This window comes from Mytilus trossulus, chromosome 9 (assembly GCF_036588685.1).
Source record: "Mytilus trossulus isolate FHL-02 chromosome 9, PNRI_Mtr1.1.1.hap1, whole genome shotgun sequence".
Classification (NCBI taxonomy): Eukaryota; Metazoa; Mollusca; class Bivalvia; order Mytilida; family Mytilidae; genus Mytilus; species Mytilus trossulus.
In genome coordinates this window covers 49,960,121-49,987,902 of record NC_086381.1, presented here as the reverse complement: position 1 = coordinate 49,987,902, position 27,782 = coordinate 49,960,121, and the positions used below count along the sequence as shown (strand labels likewise).

The following is a 27,782-nucleotide window of genomic DNA, read 5'->3' as shown; positions in this document are numbered from 1 at the left end:
GATGCAAATTGTCCAGATTTAAAACTCAGTTCTGTAGATAAAGTTTAGTACTGATGTAAACCCCAGCACTGCAATGTAAAGTATAGCGATGTAGATTTTGAAAAGATAGCTATTGAGATGTCAAGTTAAGCTATGTAGGAATAAGTTCTAGCGCTGGAGATATCAATTACAACATTATTGACTTTCTAGCTTCTGTGCAAAACTGCTTCAAACGCTCGACTATTAATCTTCAGAGCTAGACTATTAATCTTCAGCGCTAGACTATTAATCTCCAGCGCTAGAACTTTAATACAGAAAAAAACAGCTATTCACTATTCACTACCAGTATTCACTTTATTACAACCAAAGGTCTCTTTAGAAGCTGCTGCCATAACTATACAGACACGATAAAAAAATGACAGTTGAAATGTCAAACAGTATACGGCAAGTTTATGAATTTTGGCGGTTGTACATTTGTATGTATAATTGATACTAAGCTAGTTGAAAATTTCAATCAACAGAAGATCTCAACATTGTTCCAGAATATCTCAACCGATACCAGAAAATCTCAACATGATCTACTTTGTAACATATTTAGCTTAATGAAATTATATTAGTAAAGAAAAAGAGCAAACTGTAATTTTATGTTTATAAGGTTTTAGAAAAATACTAATTTACTGATGTATACGTTAGTTTTATCAATGATTTCACTGTCATTTTGTCAATAGCTGAGTGCACTGGCCACAGTTACCTGCAGGAGAAAAGTAATTCCGATGTCATTTTAAATCATATTGGTCCGTGTTATACACGAAACAAATCCTAATTCAATTATCTATGGCATGACATTCTCCTATTTTACAAAAAACTCATCGATTTTCAGTATTTTGACGAAAAGTCGACCTACCCTGTGTTTATTTTGGATATTTTGAACCAGAAAGGCTCAACAGGAAGTGCCAGAATACTTTTTTCCGTCTCAACATTTTGGTTGAGATTAGATGGTTTACCAGGCGTGTACAAGAAAATCTTTACTTAGTCTAGTTATATTAAGGCAATGATATATAAGAATAATGTGATGACACCTAAAAGTTTTATTTGTCAAAAAATCTAGCGCAAATAAAAAGAAACAAATATACATTTATTACTGTTTACATTAAACTTAATTCATGGTTAACAAATCTAGAAACTATTGGTAGTATAAGTAGTTTCTTTCTGTTTACATTCACCAAAACCCCGCGGAAATCTCACATGCGTAGGTGCGTTCTTAAAGTCATGTACGTTCGTACAACAAAGTTTACATTAAAAATTATATAATTATATAATTGTCCCGAATAAACAGCTGTCATGGATGCAAAGAGCTATGGGAGAAACAATTATTTTTATAAAAACATAAATCTTTGTAAGATCTAGTTCAAATATTTATAGTTTTTCACTTGCTTTCAATCACGATATAATTTTCGAGACGTTTCTTCAAACACAACCAAATCACCCACCAGTATAGCATTTTGTCCAATAACAGAAAGAATTTTCGAGCATGCGTAGTCTGTTGCCATAGTGAAGCGTCATTAAGTTCAAAGTGCACAAACCGAAACTATACCGACTACGTCTGAAAAAATATTTGAAAACCCATATGACTGTCAAAATTTAAATCTGCTAACCGAGTCCCTGTGGGTACATACTAAATACGTATTGGATATGAATTGTTAATTAGTCATAAATAGAAAACCAGAAAAAGTTGATGCCTTATTTGAAAAGGTTCATAATGTGATACTAATACTAAAATAGACAGAAAATACGAAAAAAAGGTTTGAAAAATATTGGCAAACAAAAGTTCAAGCAGCTAACCGACTCGGTCCCTGTGTATATTGATTAGCCTTATTTAAAAGATGTATAGACAATATAGTGCATGAACTTGACATAATAACGATATAAGAATGAGGCTTAGGAACGGGGAAATGCGAGGCTCTTTCCCTAACTTTTCCCCCATTTCGGGCCGAATTCTTATATCGATGATATGTCAAGTCAATGCACCATTTATATTGTTTTTATATTGCAATCTAAAAAAAAAAAACACATTTACAATTGTTGTTTAATGTGTTAATTTTATTATTTGATTTAAATATTGGGAAGTTTGACGTACCAATGTTTTATATTCATTCTCCGTCACTGTAGTGTATCCTATATTTAAATTTCTTTTACGAAACCAATTGTTCGATTTGTCTTATTGTATATGATATTGCTGACTGACTCAAGAATTTGACAATATAGGCTGTATGAAGTTGCAATTGTGTTGTTTTTCCTGCTGATGGTGAGAACATTGCATTTGTCAGGATGGACCGACACTTTCCATTTTGATTCCTATATTCCAAGTTTGCCCAGATTAAGTTGTAAATCATGTGAACTTTTGTCTGATGATATCGTAAGGTAAGCTATTGTGTCATCTGCAAAAAGTCGGACTGTAGATTTCATTCCATCTGGCATGTCATTAATGTAAAACAGGAATAGTGACGGCCCAAGTACTGAGCATTGGGGTACTCCTGACTCTACATCAGTATGAGATGAACTTTCTCCATCAACAACTACTGATTGGGGTCGATTAGAAAAGAAGCTAGTGATCCACTTATTTACATTTCATTGGATACCATAGTATTCCAGTTTATGCATTAGGAGACTGTGACCGTCCTTATCACAGGGACTCGGTTAGTAGATTAAAATTTTGTAAATCAATGTTTTTAATTTATTATTTTTTTCTGATATATAGGGCATATTTGTTAATACATATATATATATATTTTACTATTTCCGGTCTATTTGCATTACTATATTAACGTATTTAACGTTGCCATCACTATTTCTTTGTTTTCTGGCAATGTGCAGTTTACTATCCATATCCATATACTGATAAAATAATAAAAAATAAATTAAAAACAAAGTTTAATCTGCCGAGTCCCTGTGGTTGAACAAGCCCAATTATAGTTATACGTCCTTGATAACAAGAAGAAGAAAAAGAAGAAAATTGAGTATCTGTGGTAGAGCTATACAAATCCTTGAGCTATATATATATTTTTTATGTTTTATGTTATTAGGATGTATACTGGATATATTCTATTTACATTTATTATAATTTGTAGTCTGCTAGTTTATTCAGGTAGAACATTTCCTAGTCTTTATATCTTTTCTATTGGTCACTATGATTTAGGCGGGAATCTTTTGTTTTAACTATTCTTTGTTCTGGTCACAATATTTATCTGAAGTGGTAGCCATTTCTTCAGCTCTATTGGAAGTTGTTATATCTTTAATTTGGTATTGAAATAGTCTAGGACTTTCATATTCTTTTATAAGGTTATATTATTGAAACAGAATGTAAACTGATTCAAATAAATCAGTTGGTGAAAAGACCTTTGCACTACATGTGAGGGTCATTTTTGTTAGAATATTAACATCAATTCTGATGAAATAAAGAACCTAAGACCTATCAACGTGGTTGTGTTTATTTAAATACATGGGAAGCACGACTATATATCCATTTAGTTGCAATGGGATCATATCTTAACATGCAGTTGAAATTATTTCTTAATTCAGTCAGTCTAGTGTTACATGTATGAGGTGTGGTGTACGTCAAGAATACAACAATGACTGACTAACAATGACTAAAGGGGAGTAACTCTGATACATGACGTTTAGTACATAAGTATGGAACACAATACATGACCTTTATTTTTAAGCTCGAGATTTCGGGATTGACCCTTTCGGGATCCGGGAATTCTTTTTTTCGAATTTCGAATTTCGGGATGTTGGGATTTCGTGTTTTTAAACTCGGTGTATCGGGATCAGGACCCCTTCTACCCTCATGTATGTTTGAGCAAAAGCACAAAAAAAGGCCCAAAAAAAATCCTTTAGAAAAAGTTGGGTGGATTAAAAATCACAGGAATTATATTCTGGGAGAACATTTTCACATATATAATTTCTGTATAATTTGTTCGATCACTATAAAACAAGTTATTTATTTTCTACATCATATCACACACTTTATCGTTGACATTTTATTTTTTAAGAAATATCCTTATGGTACACCTTTCAGTGCGGGTTGGTCTGATTTAATTTAGTCACACTGTTAAGTCGGGTAGAGTTGTCCCTCTTTACGCTTTTCAATCATTTCAAATATATATCATATTTCATGACAACAAACACTAAAATAAACCAACTTGGAAAGCAACTAGAACAATTAGCTTTTGAAGCACGAGGTAAGAATGTTGTACAATAATAAAGTAAAGTTAGAACGAGACGACGAATTTGTCGTGTTGTGAACAAAATATGGATTGGGTCCCGAAACTTTCTCACAAGATGCAATAAATTTATCAGCCCATGCAGGACATATATACACATATGTGTATATATGTCTCTGGCCTATGTACCAGTCAAGGCTCTTTTAACACTTCAAGCCGACAAACAAAATCTGGTTGTATATATATTGCAATTAAACATATAAATGAAAGAATTTATTTTTATACTTTGCCAAAATGTTATGAATATAATCAGAGACATATAATACAAGAGATTGGCAACTCGGCGAAATCCCGTGATTTCACTCGGCCAGATTTAAATCTCGCGAGATTTCTGTGGTTAATAGAGTCTTTATCAAAGTATTAAAGGTACTCGAAGAAATGGTGAAGCATGAATTGACTGTTTCAGTGTTAAATTTAACATGATAATTAATTGAATAATTTTAGTTCATACGTAATTACGTATTTCAATGTCATTTTAGTTTTGATTATTTGTATTATTGAAAAAGAGACATTATTTGATATTGTATTAAAAATACGATATTAAATAATTAATACGTAATAAATTGCATGTCTTGTATCAGAGTTAATTTTATTTGATTGTTTCATAATGGGTTTTTATTAAATATACACCTGTCTCGGAGACATAATGTCACAGTGTGACATGTATATTCGGCTTGAATTATCCGATGGTCAGGTAAATCACAACCTGTTAAAATGAGTTTTATTTGACACCTGGTACACACGAAGTAGTTACACCACAGGTGTACACACTCCTTCCGAAAATATTATTTACAAATTATAAAATTAAATAATGTGTAGAAAAAAAAAAAAAAATTGTTTGAAAAATATCGTTTATCATGATCGACTTTGTCTTATATTTATGATTTGTATAGATCATTAAAAAAATATTACTTTCTGGGTTCATTATTAATTTGGCTTGTATTCGGTTGATTTTTTATGATTGTCTGTAAATTGTTTTCTAATTGTGTTTTTCGAAATATTATGAGCTTGCATTCAGTTGTTTTTATGATTGTCGGTAAATTTATGGTTTCTCCTTTTCACGGGTTGGGTTGTGTATTTAGTAAGGACTAATTACATTTAATGATCATTTAATAGAAAATTGCAATATAAGTCTCGCTTTTGACCTCGAATATAAAGGGATTAACCATATTGTAAGAATAATGTACATGTTTCTCTTCTTTTTTTTACTTTTAGACTAGTTAAAATCTCCTTTTAATTTTGAAACAGACATGGACATGTGTGAATAGTTAAACAACATTTTGACTTGATTGTTAGTTAAAACCCTTTTTTTTTACTTTATGCAAACTGCACGAAAATGTGTCTTCCTTTGTTGTTGATCATGCTGATTTATTTGAAGTTTGCTTAACGTCCAGTGGCAAATATTTCATTTTTTTGGTTGATCAGGTTGATTTAATTGATGGTTGCTTAACGTCCAGTGGCAACTATTTCATATTCTTTTTTACATATTGATGTGCGAGTGTATGACATTCATGTTTTTCTGTACAGTTTATGCAATATAATGTCTAACTCTCCACAAGAAACCAAATGATACAGACATCAACATTTTAAGGTGACCAAAACATGTACATTATTATGTATACAATATATCTAGAATATCACTACACATTATTCCATCCTTTTTCAATAATTAAACCAAAATGCGAGAGAACAAAAACAATTCCAGGTATAAATAATATTTTTATTAAAAAACATTTATTCATAATGTTACTGTCAATGATAACTGAGAGTTTTGTGATCATTTCCCTGCAACTGATCTGGTACAGTTCAACTATGCAAATTTCGGTATCTGTACAGCTAAGGATATATACATGTATCAGCGATGGTAACTTGTAATAAATTGCATACAGTGAAAGGGAAATGGCAAGATTCTTCATCTTTATTGTGTGTCTCATTCACTGCAAATATCTCAATTTCTTGTGCAATCAGTTGCTCTGTGCCTTTCACTGGTGCTAGAAGAGAAACAGCATGACAATCAAATTTAAGCGTTCATATTTTTTCATTCTCTTTCCATCTTCAGTGTGGATTGCAACTGGAACAGATGTCTCCTCCATACTGGTACCAACAGCTGTTCATGGTCGAGGATTACTCTCTTTTTAACTCCATTTGTTAATTTCTACATCTTTTCCTCTTTGGCATTCTAAATTAAAAAAAAAAGATAGAGTTGAATAGACTATTTGTCTTACTTGTAAACTTTACTTCCTACATGTATGTCATACAACATTCTGCCGGTTTTTATTATGCTAAATCAGAGACATATATTGTATTATATGTCTCTGGCTAAATCTATTTTAAATTTCATTTTGTAATGTATAGACCTTTCAAGCTTGCTATAGGTACGCATTTTTTATATGTTTGTCAATTGTTAAACGTGGTACCGTGAACATACAATGTAAGTTGCTGACATCAACGTTAACTTTATTTAGTCTCTGCTTCTACATATTTGGTAGGTCTCATGAGGGTCTAGAAGGGGTTTACAAAAGCATAACGGACTGAAAGTTGCAGGAGATAAAGTCACAAATATAGTAGAACAAAAAGTCACAAGACAAAAAAATCCCAAATAATCTTTTGATAATTGTTTGTATATATAAGAGAAATATCTTTAAAACATATATTCATATTAAAGTTACGAAATGTGTTATTATATTTGAAAAATGAAGATTTATTAAATTTTGATAATACAAAAGAAAGACTTATTGGCACCATGAAGCCATTTAAGTGCCAAACCAGTTTGACATTTTGTTTTTGGTAACAATTATTTGATCATCTTTGATATGTTGTGATAATTTTTGTATACAAAGTTGGTTTGTATACAATAGTTCAAGAATAGAAATAAGTGCTTTTTGTTCAAGGAAAATAATAAAAAAAAAAATTGTGACATTTTGTCCTGTGGCTTTCTGGCACTGTCCTTCATTCATACAAAAGAGTATCGGAATAACTGCATATTTGAAAGCAGAGAAGTAAGGACAAGAGGAAACATCTTATCAAAATATCAAGATTGGAGAATGATGGGGTGCTAAAATAAATAAAGAATAGAGAATGATGGGGTGCTAAAATAAATAAAGAATAGAGAATGATGGGGAAAATTTACAAAGAAAAGAGAAATAAATTGGGAATGTCTACATGTCCATGGTAATACAAATATATGCCCCGCTGATCTTATTTTAACAAGAAAACATTTGGAATAAATACAGACTCATTAAAATGCATATTTATTCTATAATTTCTAAGTTTTATGAAAAAAGGTAAGTCCCGCATAGCCGGGTTTGGGTATCAATGTGAACAAAATAAATCACCTTTGATAGTATTTTATAAAAACACTATTTAATCAAAGTATACGACAATAGTATCATTTTAACAAGATAACAATCGTTAAAAGAATAACACTATGGAATTGCATGTATAATCGTAAATTTCTAAGTTTTATGAAAAAAAGGTAGTTCTCGCATAGCTGGATTTGAGTATTAATGTGAAAAATAAATAAATCGCCTTTGATGGTATTTTGTGAACACACTATTTGATGAAAATAAACGAAAATAGTATCATTTTAACGGGATAACAATCGGGAGTAGAATAACACTATAAAATTGCATATATTATCGTAAATTTCTAAGTTTTATGAAAATAAAATGGTGGGCCACTCCGGTTCTACAGCATTGAAAGAGGGGAAGCTGAATGGACCGAATTTAAATAGGTCTGCATTGGATTATTATCATCATCTCAGGACATAATCGTATAAACAAATCGGTGGAACTAGTTAGATATATCTTTTGAATATACTGACATGCTTTAGCTGTGAAAGCAATTGACATAAACAAGAAAACAAATCTGTAAGCGTATCGTCTCTCTTTACAACAATGGCGAAATTTTCTCATCTCGATCCTCCTTCATCCCAGGTCACATCATAATCCCAAGCACTTCCGGTGGCCAAGTGATTTCATTGGCCGTTATATAGACTCTACTACGAGTTGCCAATCTCTTGTATTATATGTCTCTGATATAATATATAAAAAAGAAGATGTGATATGATTGCCGATATAAGAAAACTCCCCACAAGAGACCAAATGACACAGAAATTAACAACTTAAAGTCACTGTATGACCTTCAACAATGAGCAAATCCCATACCACAGTCATCTATATAAGGCCCAAAAATGACAAATGTACGTAAAACAATTCAAACAAGAAAACTAGGGGCCTTATACATGTATTAAAAATGAATGAAAAACAAACATGTTACACATCAACAAATGACAACCGCTGAATTACAGGCTGCTGACTTTGGACAGGCACATATATACAGTATGTGGCAGTGTTAAACATGTAATTAAGCTGGATACCAACTGATCTGTGCAGTGCTTTACCGGTACTCAAAATTGGTAAAAAAAAATTATGGTAGGGAATAAAAAATTAGGGTAGGTCATGCAGGTAGGGGTATAATAATCACACATGCTTTTTTGTTTGTCCTAATTGGTAAAGATATCATAATAGTTACTGTAAATAATTAAGTTTCATACATGTAGTTCTCAATTTTTTTCCAGAATTATATCTAGACAAGACTGTTCGAGTACTCACTAAAGCACCAACACCACTTGTATTTTATCGGGAATATGTCGCACCAAACAAACCGGTCCTCATTCAAGGTGCCATAGACCACTGGCCAGCAATATCTAGATGGAATCATGACTATCTGAGGTAATTTTTAAAACTTTCTGTGAAAGAAAATGTTTAATTGGTTCCCAATAAAATTGAGAATGGAAATGGGGAATGTGTCAAAGAGACAACAACCCGACCAAATAGAAAAACAACAGCAGAAGGTCACCAACAGGTCTTCAATGTAGCTAGAAATTCCCGCACCCGGAGGCGTCCTTCAGCTGCCCCCTAAACAAATATATATACTAGTTGTGATAATGAACGCCATACTAATTTCCAAATTGTACACAAGAAACTAAAATTAAAATAATACAAGACTAACAAAGGCCAGAGGCTCCTGACTTGGGACAGGCGCAAAAATGCGGCGGGGTTAAACATGTTTGTGAGATCTCAACCCTCCCCCTATACCTCTAACCAATGTAGAAAAGTAAACGCATAACAATACTATTTTGAGATATGCAATACAAATACAAAAATGTCTATGCATAAAAAACAAAAGCTGTTTTAAGAGATACCATCTTTATATTGTCAATCTAATGATTCTTTGTCATTTGTGTACACTCATATATAAGTCCTGTGAGAATTGTGTTAGATCAATATATTTTCATGATTTTAGTAAATACCAAGAAAAATCTTTTTTTTTTGGATTAGAGAGTTGTCTTAATGGCACTCACACCACATTTTCTTATATCTATATATTTTTGCCACAGGAATATTATTGGTGATCTGGAAGTGACAGTAGCTGTAACACCCAATGGCTATGCTGATGCTGTAACTGATGGCAAGTTTGTCATGCCACATGAAAAGATGATGAAGGTTAAAGACTTTTTAAAGGTCATAGAAAATCCTGATGAATACACAGACGTTTACTACATACAGAAACAGAATTCTAACCTAACTGATGAATTTGCTACATTATTGAAGGATGTTGATAGCGGTATATCATGGGGAACTGAAGCATTCGGTAAAGTATAGATAATTTATAAAGAATTAAAATAAGTGTTAGTGTTAATATTAGTGTCCTGATTGATTGATTGTTAGTATATGACAACACTTTCAGCCGTCTAAGCTACTTTGTGGCAGCCAGTTTCTGGGTAAAGTTCATGCAATCAAAATCCTATGTAATTGATTTGATTTCTAATTCTTTCTAAGCTTATCACTACCTTTTTGATACACAAAAATAGTGCATTGATCATAACATTCTATACACTTGATACATGATATCCATGAACATTTGTAGAAATTCATCAATGTAATATATGCTTAGATATTCAAGTCACAAAATAATGTTACACCTGTCAAGAAAACTTTTGCAAGGTGCAGGAACCTAATATCTGTTCTAAAAATATAAATGATGTTGTTGTCATCTTTGAGAATTAGAGTTATCTCACATTGTCTAGAATTGTAGTTGAATCAACTACAATAAATGCTTTTTTGACAATTCAATATTTAATTTAACTTCCTTCTGATAAATCAACACAATCTTTACCCTTCTGTGCTTATAGGTTGAGGATTGTCAAGACATGATTCACAAGTTCACATATATAAAGTCAACTCAGCCTGGAGAACTTGGCAGGACTTCTGCAGAATTTCTTAATTAGTGCATTCAAAATTATCTCTTATGTTAAATTATAGAATCCCAATAATTACATTATGTGCATTTTCGCTAGCCAAGGGTTACAATCCAGTCTTGCCAAGAGAGGAGGTGACTGGATTGTAACACTTAGTTAGAGAAGATGCATTATGTGTAATTCATGCATAATTAGTCTAAGATCAGACAGTATTTTTAGGACTTGCTTTGGCTGGGGTCATAAGTCTTGTAAAATTCTTCATTCATTGGTTATTAATTTATTTCATAGATGTATATTAAATAAGTGGTATTATAGGTATATTAACAAACATAATGGTATAACATGTATAGATCAGTGTTTAAAAATTGTTTTGCTGATGGTGCTACCTAGATGACAGTAGAATTGTATGTAATTTTTCTAATATTTACTTTATTGTTTTAACATATTAAAATATATATAATTTTATATTTTCAGGAAAAGAACCAGATGCTGTTAACTTTTGGATGGGGGACAGCAGGGCAGTCACTTCCAGTGAGTAAAACAGGATTACATTTTGGGGCAAAATCAAAAATTTATGAAATTTATGAAATTTTCATATATGAAATTTGAGGAATAGGTTTCTTAATATGATTGCAAAAGAACAAATATTCATCAGAACAGGGTAGCTGTTACTTATGAGCAAAACCAATAACACATAGTATACTATAAAAGGCTGACAAAACACAACAAAACATAAAGTCCTATTATCTTTCTGTACGAAATTTCTTTTTTTTGAATTTTTGAAGTATTATCATCTGTTTTATTGAAAGACTATATATATTTATCATATTTATATACGGTAACAATGTATATATAGTAAATTACTGAAATAAGCAATTTTAGTAAGATTCAATAAACAATGTACAAATCCAGTTTATGAATTGAAGGATGCATCTGATATTATTCTTATTCGATCAAAATAATTAAATTCAGCTTATTTTTGTTTGGATAGTTTTTATACGACCACAATCGTCATATATTGCTATCACGTTGGCGTCGTCGTCTGCGTCATCGTCGTCGTCGTCGTCCGAATACTTTTAGTTTTGGCACTCTAACTTTAGTAAAAGTGAATAGAAATCTATGAAATTATAACACAAGGTTTATGACCACAAAAGGAAGGCTTGGATTGATTTTGGGAGTTTTGGTCCCAATATTTTAGGAATAAGGGGCCAAAATAAGCATTTTCTTGGTTTTCACACTATAACTTTAGTTTAAGTAAATAGAAATCTATGAAATTTTGACACAAGGTTTATGACCACAAAAGGAAGGTTGGGATTGATTTTGGGAGTTTTTGTTTAAACTGTTTAGGAATAAGGGGCCAAAAAAGGGCCCAAATAAGCATTTTTCTTGTTTTTTGCACAATAACTTTAGTATAAGTGAATAGAAATCAATGAAATTTAAACACAAGGTTTATGAACACTTAAGGAAGGTTGGGATTGATTTTGGGAGTTTTGGTCCCAACAGTTTGGGAATAAGGGGGACAAAGGGTTCAAAACTAAACTTTGTTTGATTTCATCAAAAATTGAATAAATGGGGTTCTTTTTGATATGCCGAATCTAACTGTGTACATAGATTTTTTATTTTTGGTCCTGTTTTCAAATAAACTTAGTTTGATTTTAACAAAAATTGAATCTTTGGGGTTCTTTGATATGCTGAATCTAAAAATGTACTTAGATTTTTTATTATTGGCTCAGTTTTCAAGTTGGTCCAAATCGGGGTCCAAAATTAAACTTTGATTTCATCAAAAATTTAATAATTGGGGTTCTTTGATATGCCAAATCTAACTGTGTTAGTAGATTCTTAATTTTTGGTCCCATTTTCAAATTGGTTTTCATTAAGGTCCAAAATTAAACTAAGTTTGATTTTAACAAAAATTAAATTCTTGGGCTTCTTTGATATGCTGAATCTAAACATGTACTTAGATTTTTGATTATGGGCAAAGTTTTCAAGTTGGTCCAAATCAGGATTCAAAATTATTAAGTATTGTGCAATAGCAAGAAATTTTCAATTGCACAGTACTCAGCAATAACAAGAAATCTTCAATTGCACAGTATTGTGCAATATCAAGAAATTTTCAATTGCACAGTATTGTTCAATAGCAAGAAATCTTCAATTTCTTTGTCCAGAATAGATATTTGTGCAATAGCAAGATATTTTCAATTGACAGTATTGTGCAATAGCAAGAAATATCTTAACTTCACAATATTGTGCAATAGCAATCAATTTTCAATTGGAGTTATCTTTCTTTGTCCAGAATAGATATTTGTGCAATAGCAAGATATTTTCAATATTCTTTGTGAATTTGAGTTATCTTTCTTTGTCCAGAATAGTAGTTGAATCAACTTAAATCATTGTTTTATACAATAATCAATGTAATTTCACCATTACTACCAATAGATAAATTAAAACAATCTTTACCATTCAGTGATAACAAGCACTTTTTTTTTACATTTTAATATTTTATGATGTATTTAAATGAGCAGTTATTGTTGCAAACTCCATTAGAAATTTGAATTGAGATCAGTTTTGGAATAAGGGAAAGTTTTTCTCATTTCAGATTTCATAAATAAAAATAAAATTTCTTCAAATATTTTTTTGAGAGGATTATTATTCAACAGCATAGTGAATTGCTCAAAGGCAATTTTTTTTTAAAAGTTCATTAGACCACATTCATTCTGTGACAGACACCTATGCTGTGTCAACTATTTAATCACAATCCAAATTTAGAGCTGAATCCAGCTTGAATGTTGTGTCCATACTTTCCTCAACCGTTCAGGGTTCAACCTCTGCGGTCGTATAAAGCTGCGCCCTGCGGAGCATCTGGTTTGAAGACTGATTTTGTGTTAATCTTACATACATTGTATTTACACAACCTAAATATAGCTACGATATGCAACGGAAATAGAGTTCTTGATGTGAAAGAATTATCATAAGAAATCACTGTTCATGAATGTGAATATTCAATCTGTCTGGTGACAATTGGTAGTTAATTTGATAAGCATAAGGCAAAAGAAATTTCTATAAAAAACAATGCATTTATATGTTACCTAATATTGGTGAGTTTTGAGTATAAGTCAAAATGTACACTACATAGAAAATTGTATAATATAAATTGAAAGGGATGAAAAATTTAAGTAGAAATAAAAGCTTAGTTTAGAAAAATTGTAATGGCTTATTTTTTTGATAATCATCGATAGAATTAAAATCTTTTACCAACAACGTTATTGAAAATAATCTACTGTACTCCAACTTTTATACAATATTATTACAGTACACAAGGACCATTATGAGAATCTTTACTGTGTTGTAAAAGGATGGAAGAAGTTTATCTTGATACCACCGACTGATCAACCATTTGTTCCTTATGGTAAGGTTTGTAGCAGCATTATAAATGTTCTGACATAGAGCTTCACATACTAAACAGACAATTGTTAATTGTTGAAGACTGTGTGTTGATTTCTAGATGTCTTTGTTCTTTAGTGTCATTAGGTTGCTGTTGATGGTTACATATTTGTTTTTCATTCATTTTTTTTAATATATAAGTAGGCCGTTAGTTTTCTCGTTTGAATCGTTTCATATTGTCATTTCCAGGCCTTTTTGATTTCTTTCATGGATTTGGCTATACTTTTTTGACCTTTTGGATTATAGCTCTTCATCTTTTATATAAGCTTTGGATTTCAAATATTTTGGCCACGAGCATCACTGAAGAGACATGTATTGTCGAAATGCGCATCTGGTGCAAGCAAATTAGTACCGTTAATTTTATTTATAGCTGACTATGCGGTATGGACTTTGCTCATTGTTGAAGACCGTACAGTGACCTAAAGTTACAATGAACTTTCACTTTCACTTTCCAGTTGCTATTAATAACGTTACTTACCATTGTAACATTTTGACATTTAAATTTTTACAACCCGATTTTGTACTTCAGCATGATTTTATGTATTGTTATTATTCTGATGACGGTGCCTTAGGCACCGAAACATGTTGATCAATAAATTTCTGCAGAAGTCCCTAAAATGTTGTTGTTATAAGACTCTACATTGCTAATAATGGTTTATTTTTATGATAGAAGTACTCAAGAAAAGCAATATAACTTACACTTTATCATAGAATTAACAGTCTCATCTGACATTCAATGTACTTTAATATTAGTGTTGTAATTTGCTAAACACAACAGTTAATTTTAGTGAAGTTTGTTTTGATTAAGGGGAAATAACTCTAAATTGAAACATGTGCAGGTCACTTTTGCAAATTAAGCATGTGTAAGTTGGTTAAGTCTTGACATATAAATTTGGTATAAGTTGTGTTTCTTCTCTGTGTATGTGTTATTGCTCTATACAGTTATTTTATAAGGTTGATTTATCTATAAATAATTACTGAAACAAGTAAATCTCATTAAATTAATGCAGCAATCCCTGCAGTGTTGTTGTTATTGTTGTTATTTATGAGGTTTTTCATTATATATTATAAGTGGCAGATCCAGAACTTTTCATAAAGGGGGTAGGGGGCTGCTGACTGACTAGTCCGAGATTACATCCGATGGCTGTTTTGCCAGACAAGCTGGGGGCGTGGTCGAGATTACTCTGACGTCCGACGGCTGTTTTGCCAGACATGGACTACTGACTGACCTAATGCGGGTGGGGGGGGGGGGGGGGGAGGGGGGCTCTCCAGTCATGCTTCAGTGATTTCCTATATAATCAACCAAATTTTTCCAATGAAAAGGGGGGGAGCTGGATCTGCCTACAGTATTATCTAACATTCCTGAATACCTGTGGTAGTATCAGCCATGGGGATTTTATTGTGTTTAAGATTTACCATGTCATTTATAATAACTGAAACAGTTACTGAAAATTAAGAAAATTAAGAACGTTTTTGTAATTGTGAAAAAGGCAACAGGGTTACAATAGCAATGATTTAAACTTGCATTTTGAATTTTTTTTTAATGAATTAAACGGGATTTCTTTTAGAGTCGCAAAAATTATAATCACATTTTAATCTAAAATGACAAAATCTCAATAATAAAAGCACACAATAATTTCTGAATTTACAGAATACAATAATTTAATATAGGTTATTGAACTGGTGAAAGAGTTTAAGCATTTGAAAGGCAAATGTTCTTGATTTATCATTCTGCTATTAAAAATAAAAAAACAAATTTGGTAAATTTTGAATATTTTGTGACGTTTATTATTTCGCAAAATTGGCAATGCAAAAGGTTTAGCAAATATTTAATAGTAATATTTGTATGAAGCGTTATATTATATTAAACAAGTTTATATTAATCAATCCAGCATTATTCATTGTTTCAAAATCTTAATAAAAGATGCATCCATTCCAAAAAATTCTAACTTTACAGTTATTAATACCATTTATTAAAAGCAGTTCTTTTTCACAGTAGGTGATTCATGTATCAACAAAAGAAAGAAAATGTTCCATGAAATTTATGATTATGAATATATATTGAAAATATGTTTTGAAATTATGTATCTAGTTTAAGATTAAACATTTCAGAATTGTATGATCCTGCAGTGTATGTACAGAATGACGATGGTTCATTTACTATTAAGCCAACAGATTCTAGTGACAAGGTATCATCAATATCAGTATTGTATTTTCCCGTAAAATTATATTCATTTGTATATTGCCCCAAAAAAATAACACTATACAATGGACCACATCAACAACATTCACAAATAGAAACCTTTAAACAAATTGCATAAAACAAAAGTAACAATGAATAACATTTTGTCCAATTACCCTGATTTCGGCAGACACGAAATAAAGTGCATTTATATCAAGTTTATGTTTGAAATATACTAGATTTTGAAAAAATTGTTGCAAAAATATGAAAAAGCTTTAACTGCTATACGTGGTAAGATGTCATTAAGTTGTTTTATGTGTGTTGTTAAATCAGGTTAAAAGCAATGTATACACACAATTCTCTTTCATCGTGCTTCTCAAATTAATATTTTTTTATATTATGTTTTACAATGTTAAGTATTGTTTTGAAATTTGTTGATGTAGTTTATACATGTTTTTTATTCTGTGTAATTTACATATCTTTGGAATTTAAACATTCATTTTAGACACTGTTAAAATTTTAGATATTCAAAACACTATTTTTAGGTTCCTTGGATAGCCATTGACCCATTAAATCCAGATCTAGCGTTGTATCCAGAATATCAAAAAGCCAGTCCAATAGAAGTTACTGTTAATGAAGGAGAAATGTTATATTTGCCCTCATTATGGTTCCATCATGTACAACAGTCACATGGTTGTGTGGCAGGTTAGTAAAATGCTATATCTGCCTTCATTTTGGTTCCATCATGTACAACAGTCACATGGTTATGTAGCAGGTTAGTAAAAAGTTATCTTTTCCCTCATTATGGTCCATCATGTCCAACAGTCACATGGTTATGTAGCAGGTTAGTAAAATGTTATATCTGCCCTCATTATGGTTCCATCATGTCCAACAGTCACATGGTTGTGTGGCAGGTTAGTAAAATGTTATATCTGCCCTCATTATGGTTCCATCATGTACAACAGTCCCATAGTTGTGTGGCAGGTTAGAAAAAATGTTACATCTGCCCTTATTATGGTTTCATCATGAACAACAGTCACATGGTTATTTAGCAGGTTAGTAAAATGTTATATCTGCCCTTATTATGGTTCCATCATGTCCAACAGTCACATAGTTGTGTGGCAGGTTAGTAAAATGTTATATCTGCCCTTATTATGGTTCCATCATGTCCAACAGTCACATGGTTGTGTGGCAGGTTAGTAAAATGTTATATCTGTCCTTATTATGATTCCATCATGTACAACAGTCACATGGTTGTGTGGCAGGTTAGTAAAATGTTATATCTACCCTTATTATGGTTCCATCATGTCCAACAGTCACATGGTTGTGTGGCAGGTTAGTAAAATGTTATATCTGCCCTTATTATGATTCCATCATGTACAACAGTCACATGGTTGTGTGGCAGGTTAGTAAAATGTTATATCTGCCCTTATTATGGTTCCATCATGTCCAACAGTCACATAGTTGTGTGGCAGGTTAGTAAAATGTTATATCTGCCCTTATTATGGTTCCATCATGTCCAACAGTCACATGATTGTGTGGCAGGTTAGTAAAATGTTATATCTGCCCTTATTATGATTCCATCATGTACAATAGTCATATGGTTGTGTGGCAGGTTAGTAAAATATTATATCTGACCTCATTATGGTTCCATCATGTCCAACAGTCACGTGGTTGTGTGGCAGGTTAGTCAAATGTTATATCTGACCTAACTATGGTTCCATCATGTACAATAATCACATGGGCTGGCTGTGTGGCAGGTTAGTAAAATATTATATCTGACCTCATTATGGTTCCATCATGTCCAAAAGTCACATGGCTGTGTGGCAGGTTAGTAAAATGTTATATCAAAAAAAAAAAAATACAAGGTAAAAAAAAGATAAGCAAATTTCATTCATTGCAAAAGAGAAAAAAAGAGGAGACAAAAAAAATTGAAACAATTAAATATATACTGTATACTAATTTATTTTCTCTTTATTTTCGCAAGTATTGCAGGTAGAAACTAATGCTAATATGTAAAAAAAGAATTCCCTAATTTTAGAATAGAGAAATTTAATTCAACAAAATGGGTTAGGTAGGGCTAGAAAGAAATAAAGTAACAGCGAAAAATAAGTTGGTTTACAGTATTTTCATTCAGTGCCAGTTTGTCTTTTCGTGGCCTTTTACTTTTTGCCATAATGTGTCAGGTTATGCTGATACAGTACTTGCAACCTTAGGCTTTACTGTTTTAGCGATCAATCAGCGGTTATCCATCAGTCACCGATCAGTCAAGTTTGCGTTAAACTCACGTCAGCAATCCGCGAGACTTATAGTAAAAATAATTGAATGATCGGACTGATCAGACAGATAGTACCGATCCACCTTGCTGACAGATTGAACTTTAAAATGTCACATGATAAACTAATACAAATTACGTAATTTTAGTTTCGTTTTATTTTTAACATTAAAATGGCAACCCGTGAAATTCGAATGTTCAAGTACAACTGATACATTTTTTTATTTATTATTTATCAAAGTTTTATGAAAAGAAATGTACATATAAAACCTAAATTAAAATATCATCTTTAAAGAATGGTCTTTTTTGTTTTTAGAAACCCGGTGTGTTCTAAAACGTAGTCTTTATCGCTATTTTGATTTTATTAACTTTCCAAAAATACTCGGGAAAACAAAATGAAAGGATCAGTTATTAAAAATTTTAGTCTATGTTTTAAATTTTTGTATCCTTTAATATCAACATAAAATTCTTTAAAAACAGTTGTCACAATCAACTGATTGAAATTGAAGTTACTGAAGTTACAATATTTTCCAATATGAGAAGAAATATTTGCATTTTAGGCAACGCGTATAAAAATTTAATGACTTTTTCCTTAAAGTAAACATAATTTATAAAGACCAACCATTCCTGATGGATAAAAAGTACTGAAATCATATGGCGGTTAATAATTTGTATCAAAATAAAGCAAGAACTGCATTCTTATTCCACAAAAATAAAATTTAATTCTCATTATATCTCAATACTAATTAGATGACTTATCTCAAGATGGTAAAAATAACATTTCAAATAAAATAGTATCATTTTTAATAAAATCAAGAATTGTTTTGGTAATTTTACAATGCGAACAAAATTTTAGTATGATTTTCTGACATTCTTTTAATTCTCTGATTAAAAACTATTCTAAACTATAAAAAGTTCAAAAATTCAAAGGCTGTCAATAATATTCAGTAAAATGAAGAATTTTTTGCATTTTAGACAAAGTGTACAAAAATTTAGTATCTTTTTCCTTAAAGTAAGCATATTTTATGAAGGACAGCCAATCCTGATGTACAAAAAGTACTGAAATCATAAAGCGGTTAATAATTTGTATCAAAATAAAGCAATAACTGCATTCTTATACCACAAAAATAAAACTTTAAGTATTTTAATTCTCATTATATCTCAATTCTAATTAGAAGACTTGTCTCAAGATGGTAAAAATAACTGATTTCAAATAAAAGACTATCATTTTTGATAAAAAGAAGAATAATTTTGGTTATTTTAAACAATGGGAATAAAATTTTAGTATGATTTCTCTGACATTCTTTTAATTTTATAAAAAAAACACCTATTCTAAACTATATAAAGAACAAAAAACAAATGCTGGTCAATAATTTCCATTTAAATGAAGAAATGATTGCATTCTGGTTCAACAAGATCAAAAGTAAACACATACTTATCCTTCAAATATTTACATTTTATACAAAATTAGTCATAAAAAAGCATTTATAACAACTGATTGCAATTGAAGTTACAATATTTTCCAATATGAGAAGAAATATTTGCCTTTTAGGCAAAGGGTACAAAAATTTAGTAACTTTTTCCTTAAAGTAAACATATTTTATGAGAAACAACCAATCCTGATGAACAAAAAGTACTGAAATCATAGATGGCGGTTAATAATTTGTATCAAAATAAAGTAAGAACTGCATTCTTATTCCACAAAAATAAAAGTTTAAGTATTTTAATTCTTATTGTATCTCAATTCTAATTAAAAAACTTGTGTTGAAATGTTAAAAATAACTGATTTCAAATAAAATAGTATAATTTTAATAAAATCAAGAATAGTTTTGGTAATTTTAAATAATGCGAACAAAATTTTAGTATGATTTTTCTGAAATTCTTTTAATTCTATGAAAAAAAACTATTCTAAAATATTAAAAGTACAAAAATCCAATGGCGGTCAATTATATTCAGTAAAATGAAGAAATATTTGCATTTTAGGCAACGCATTCGAAAATTAAGTATCTTTTTCCTTAAAGTAAACATATTTTATGAGAAACAACCAATCCTGATGAACAAAAAGTACTGAAATCATATGGCAGTTAATAATTTGTATCGAAATAAAGCAAGAACTGCATTCTTATTCCACAAAAATAAAAGTTTAAGTATTTAATTCTCATTATATCTCAATTCTAATTAGAAGACTTGTCTCAAGATGGTAAAAATAACTGATTTCAAATAAAATAGTATCATTTTTAATAAAATCAAGAATTTCAAATTGGTAATTTTCAAAAATGCGAACAAAATTTAGTATGATTTTCTGACATTCTTTTTATTCTATGAAAAAAACAGATTCTAAACTATAAAAAGTAAACAAATCCAATGGCGGTCAATTATATTCAGTAAAATGAAGAAATATTTGCATTAAGGTAACGCGTACAAAAATTTAGTATCTTTTTCATTAAAGTAAGCATATTTTATGAAGAACAGCCAATCCTGATGTACATGTACAAAAAGTACTGAAATCATATTGCGGTTAATAATTTGTATCAAAATAAAGCAATAACTGCATTCGATTTCCACAAAAATAAAAGTTTAAGTATTTTAAATCTCATTATATCTCAAATCTTATTAGAAGACTTGTCTCAAGATAAATGATTTCAAATAAAATAGTATCATTTTTAATAAAAATAAGAATAATTTTGGTTATTTTAAACAATGCAAACAAAATCTTAATATGATTTCTTTGACATTCTTTTAACAGTTTAATTTCATGAAAAAACAACCTATTCTAAACTATAAAAAGTTCAAAATCCAATGGCGGTCAATTATTACCATTTTCGTAGGAAGAAGTTGTATGTTAACAGAGATATATGATACAATAATGTATTATATGTCTCTCATGTTAACAATATTTAATACAAAACTATTAATCAACACAAACAATTTAAAGCTCTAAGCATCTTATACTGTTATACTTTTTTCACTTTTTTATTGCAACTAATTTTATAACAAATTAACGTGTAAATTAAGGTGTCTTCATAGAGGTCCACGTTCATGGAATGTAAACACTGTCGAGTTCGGTTTACATAAGAATTTTAAATATATACTTATCCGTCCGATCCGTGCATAAATTAAATTTACTGATATATCGCTGACCGTTGTCACTGTAACTCTCACATAGGTTATTTGACTTATCTGATGGATCCTATGGGTCACTGATCACCGATCACTCATCGATCAGTCAAACATCCATCACCGATCATTTACCAATCAGTCAAGTTCACGTCAAACAGTAACGCCTAAGGTTGCAAGTACTGTAATGAGCTTTATGTTGATTTTTTGCCATCTTTTGTTATGAAGGAAGTTAAAAAGAGTAGAAAGAATATTTGAAATAAAAATATATAACCTCATAAAACAAGTGATTAAATTATCATGTAGTTAATCCTGTGTACCTGCTTTTATTAAGCTGTGAATTTATAAATACATAGTCCTTTTTTTCTTCTTTTGCAGTTAACTATTGGTATGATATGGAGTTTGATATAAAATACAACTATTATAACTTTGTGAAGAATGTGACCGAGATACTCAAGTGATAGATAATGTATGCTATGTTGTAATAACATTTGAAATGCAGCAATCATCAGTTTACCTGTTCATGTGTAAATCGGCTTAATAGAAAATGTCGTGTGAATGATGAATGAAGGTGCACTCATCACTTCTTAAAAATTAAATGTGTAATATAGGATTCATAACAAGTGACAATTAGATAATGCTTAATATCAACTTGAGTTATTTTATTTTTTTTACAAAAAATAATGAAAAAGCCTTTGAGTAAAATACTGAGCATTCATACCAAGTGATACCATATTCTTAAGTGTTTTTGAACCTATTTCCTTTACTGTAAACATTCTCTATGTGTTGAATAAGAAGCCGGCAACTGCATGGTTGAACTATTGTTTTGCAAATAACAGTAATATTCCAGTTTCAGCCTAAAATTTTAACACCAGACATCCTAAAACTTTTCTAAGCTTCAGAAAATAAAAAAAAATCAAGTAAAAAGTCTTCCTGTTTTTTGTGGGGCATTTGATGAAAGTTGCAGAATGCAAAATACATGGTTTACTATCGAGGAGCAGTGGGGACAGCACTATTTTATAAGGCTTTATTTTATTAAGGTAGAAGCCATGGATGCTTCATTCTTTTATGCTGATGTCTTATGTTATGAAATTTCTGTCTGTCATATGTCCATTGTCCTCGATTTCTTCTTCATGGTTCAGTGACTACTTACAATTACCTTCATTCTACGATAGTAGAGGGGCATTATGTTTTCTGGTCTGTGCGTCCGTTTGTCTGTCCCGCTTCAGGTTAAAGTTCTTGGTCAAGGTAGTTTGTGATGAAGTTGAAGTCAAATCAACTTGAAACTTAATACACATGTTCCCTATGATATGATCTTTCTAACTTTAATGCCAAATTAGAGATTTTACCCCAATTTCACAGTCCACTGAACATAGAAAATGATAGTGCAAGTGGGGCATCCGTGTACTGGGGACACATTCTTGTTTTTTCAGAAAATTCAGAAATTATTCGAGGGATTTATTAGTGTGAATAATGTGACTGAGTGAGTTTCGAAATAGTAAGACTTCACATTCTGATATCTGCTACATATATCTAAATGAAAAGTTTCCTGAATTTGCAATAAATAATCTCTTAGTCTTTGTACATTCTTAGAAAATTGCAATAATAAATGCCTGCAATAATATCTGAATTTACAGTACTCACAAATTATAAAAATAGGTTTTCTTGCAAAAACTTTATGTCCATCTGATCAACAGGTCAACTATATTTGATGTATGGATTTATTGTAAAGTGTACATGTCCAAGTGCAGGCTTCAGCTGACCTTGACCTGATATTAATGTTTCATTGGTTAATTTTCATGTGTTTTTCTGCTTAACATATGTTTTAAGCAATAAGACAACCATATTTGGTGTGCACATATGAAATGTTTGAGGTTTGCATGTCTGAATGGTAGGTTACATTTGACCTTGACCTCATTTGCATGGTTCATTAAACAATGTAAAGATTTTGTAGTTTGGTCTATTTCTCAGATTCTAGAGCAATAGGGCTACTATATTTGGTATATTACAGGTTTCATCTGACCTTGAATTCGTTTTCATTGTTGATAAGTCGATTTTTTCATACTATTAGTAATAGCTTAAAAATATCTGGTGCATCGAATAATTGTAAAATGAACACTGTCTGACATGTATTATTTGATCTTGACCTCATTATCATTATTCAATAGTCCATGTTAAGTTTTGATTGTTTTGATCTGTTTTTTTTTGGATACTATAACCAAAATATGAATTAACATTTTGGTGTATGGAATGACTCGGATGAACAAGTCTGCTTGGCAGGGTTTATCAGACCTTGATCCTTACTGTCATGGATCTGTCATGGATCATTGCTAATGTTAGGCTTAATGGATAAATGTAGTTGTAGTAAATAAAGGCAACAGTAGTACAACACTGTTCGTAAGTAATACATCGATTGAGCGAAAACAAATCCGAATTACAAACTAATACTGTGGGAAAAACTTCAAATATCAGATGAAAATAACGAAACAACAGAAACACCAAAGTGCAACAAAAAAACAAACGACAATGCAACACACACACAGACACGAACAATAAGATAACAATTGCCATTTTCCTTTGTAAAATCTTAGTCTCAAAGGCATCCAACATAAATAACATCAGGGTAAAGAAAGTAGGCAAGACGTCCCAGTAGGTGCATCCTTTTGTTTATGTTTTTAGTGAAATCTTAAGCAGACCAACATGAAATATTATTAAGAAGCAGAAAATGAACAGCAAGATAAGATGTAGAGATAAGTAAATGTATAGATTAGACCGTTGGTTTTTTCCGTTAGAATGGTTTTACACTAGTAATTTTTTGGGCCCTTTAAACTGCTGTTCGGTTTGAGCCATGGCTTCGTGTTGAAGGCCGTACCTTGACCTATAATGGTTTACTTTCATAAATTGTTACTTGGATGGAGAGTTGTCTCATTGGCAATTTTCAACCAACTTGGTATAGAAGTCATTGCCATTTAATGATGTTTTTCAGGAAGTTTAAGTGTTTTTATGCATCTGTCGTAGCGGAGGGGGCATTATGTTTAACCCTTGTCCGTGCGTCCATCGTCTCTACGTCCGTACATACGACACAAAGTTGGTTTCTGTTCTCTAACTTTAGTTTGCCTCTACCAAATGCTAAGAACTATGCATAATGCATATTCCCACCACACACAGATGACAAAAAATTTGATGGGGTCACTTCAACCGTTCTAGAATTATGTCCCTTTTCAAATGAAAAACAAATGCTAAATTTTTCGTTTTTGTTCTCTTACATAAGTTTGACTCAAACAAATGTTATTAAACTTATACTCCATGCTTATTATAACAAAACTCACACCAAGAACATGTTTGGTAGCGTCACTTGTACTGTTCTTGGGTTATGTCTCTTTTATAACATTATATCCAAGTGGGGTCATCATCTGTGACCTATGGACATATTCCCCATTTATTTTCAAATATCTTGAAAATAGCAATAAAAGTCTGAAACTTTGAACCACAATGATAAGTAAAACAAGATCCACAATTAAGTCTAAACTGATTGAAGTTGTCAATCGACATTTTCGGGAGGTTTTATTAAACGCTCATCATGCTCATCACAAATTAAAGCTGTTTTTCGCACAACTGGACCTTTGTTATCACTTAGATGCTTAGCTTCTGTCATTGTTTCCATTCCTTTTTGTAAACATTTTAAAACCTGAATAAATATTGTACAAAGTGTCTGTTATTCTTTTGCTGATCAACTACATGTAATATGAACGACATGACATAATATAGAATGAAACAGTAAAATGAATCTATTCTAGTTATTGATATGCAGATACTGATCTAAAAAATGTCCCATTTCTATTTAAGTAATCAGATGCCTTCTTACCAATGTTTTCCCTTAGTTTGCTGTTTACTTTTTATCTTTAAAACAATAAGAAAACATAAACTTTAAACAGCAAAAATGAAAAAAAAAAACAAGATCTTTTAAAAATGATGTACAATCAAAACCCCCAAGCTGGTGTATTAGCCTTACATATTATGGTTTTCTCTAATTATGTTTAAGTAATTTTAAAATCAAAGAAAATGTTATTAAAGACTAACATTTTAACCATTAAAGTTTTCATTCAACACCTATGATTTTAATTTGTTGCACTGTATGTATTAGTTTCAAGGAAAAAACAATCAAGATAAGCGATATAGGCTCCTTCAATCGTGTTGTTATAGCTTTCAGATCTTATGCATTATAACAAATAATGTCCTATAAAACAAGGAAAAAGACACCATTCAAAAGACAGCTATCGCGTTTTAATTTCAGTTAATACAAATGTAGTTGTGCTATAAATAAAATCATGAAGTCTTAATATGGTTGTGGTTTTAGAACCTAAACTCGTTTTTATTTTGTTAAATTAAGTCTCCCAGGGTTGCCTTAACTGATCATACTCTTTCAATTATGATTTTATTAAATTAATTAAACATAAATTACATTGGACTAATTAAGTACTAAAACTGATTATCCTTTCATTCTTCAAAAAGATGTATATTTTTTAAATGGGATCACAGTCACAATTACCTGAATACATGGAAATAAATCGCTTAAGTTGTGTGAAATTTGAAAGTCAATTGCCTGTATGAGCAACTTGAAACTCAATATGATTTGTATTTTAACCTTAAACTATTTTATTTATTTTTTTACTTTTTTATTATTTCATTTTACAATATATTCAAACTTTATTATAACATTTAAAACATAAGAGAGCAATTAAAAGAAATCAGACAATATCGAAAGGCCAACTGCATGTTCAAATTGTACATAATTACAAAGCACGATAATAAATTATATATTATTGAAAAAAATATCAAAAGGATGAGTGTCGATTTAGACGGGCGGTACCCACAAGATTCGAACCGAGGCTCTCCTCCTATAGGCAGATCCATATGCTTCAGGCTCATTGGAAATGAATTAGTATCAATCCACCCGACCACGGCTCACCCGATAAATTTTATAGAATTTAAACCTATATACCTACCTGTTCTCATATATCTACCTGTAAAATCCATATTTAGGTATGATAAAGCAACAACAGGAATAATCACTATACATTTTATTAAAAATCATAAACATGTCTGATAAGCCAATATATGCCTGTTCACTTTATACATCCATATCATAATGTATAGATATAGCTTCATCAGAGACATATCTCTGGTTCTATCTAAACTTGTATACAAACTATGTTACATATCGATTCATGACGTCAGAGGTCCGACATGTTGAATTGTATTAAGTATATATCAATAAATATACAATGTGTAAGTATAGCTGGCATAGTCGAGAGGATACTTCGCTCTGGCCTTTTGGATAGATCTGACTAGTGTCGGCCTGATGGCTAATACTAGGAAATCCTTTGACGCAATCCAGTACAAATCTTTTGTTTATTTTATTTTATTATTTTATTTTTATTTTTAACAATAGAATTTCTGGTAGATAAATATTTTCAGATTAAAGCTAACAATTTGTTTCAGGTTCGAATCTTCAAGAAGACGTGTGACTTTTGTATGTGAAAATATAAAACTAATTTGATAGATATTTAAAAATTACAATTATATATATAATTGGATTTGTCTTTTCGGTTATAGTGTTCCAAATGACGGGAGTCATATATCCTATTGCTACCATGCAATTTTGGATTGTTACCTATTAATGTGTTTCTAATCCTTAAGGTTGATGACCCGTTCTGTAGCCTTTTTTTACGAATTTTTCAAGCATCAATTGTATCAAAACTACAGATGTATTGAACAATAAAGACAGGCCATTTTGTACATATACCAGGGGGAAGCTTGAACGAAAGCATTATAATTTACTGTTTCATTGTATTTAAAAGAAAAAGAGTACCAAATGAATCAGGATTTTTATAGAAAATCCACAACATTTTATACAAAGATTTTTGTTATAAAATTTGAAACATAGATTACTTACTGGCTTTTCTGTGATGTGCTAGTGTTTATTTTTTACAAAAGTTCTAACCAACCTGTAAATACCAAAATACTTCGTGCTAAGTCACTAAAGTCGAGCGCACAATCAAAGGTGTACTTGATTTGGTCTATATTTTTATTTGTTTTAACCAATACCTACATTAATAAACTTGTTTTAAAGAAATTAATGCTATCATTGCATGAAAAAATCCTTTATCTATCAGTCATACAATTGCCAAATATGATAATACAGAGAAAAAAGACTGTGGATTTTCTATAAAATTTCCATAT

The 27,782-nt window shown here is 30.8% G+C and overlaps 1 protein-coding gene across 1 annotated transcript; it reads left to right on the top strand.

Moving 5' to 3' along the window:
- The first annotated feature begins 4,077 nt into the window (after nt 1-4,077).
- Nucleotides 4,078-22,190, top strand: LOC134683059 (bifunctional peptidase and (3S)-lysyl hydroxylase Jmjd7-like). The gene is made up of 8 exons (XM_063542100.1): nt 4,078-4,220; nt 8,842-8,995; nt 9,664-9,917; nt 10,999-11,055; nt 13,835-13,930; nt 16,078-16,154; nt 16,693-16,852; nt 21,918-22,190. The coding sequence occupies exons 1-8, from the start codon at nt 4,154-4,156 to the stop codon at nt 21,998-22,000; spliced, it is 948 nt and encodes a 315-aa protein (XP_063398170.1). The 5' UTR covers nt 4,078-4,153; the 3' UTR covers nt 22,001-22,190.
- The last annotated feature ends 5,592 nt before the right edge of the window (nt 22,191-27,782 follow it).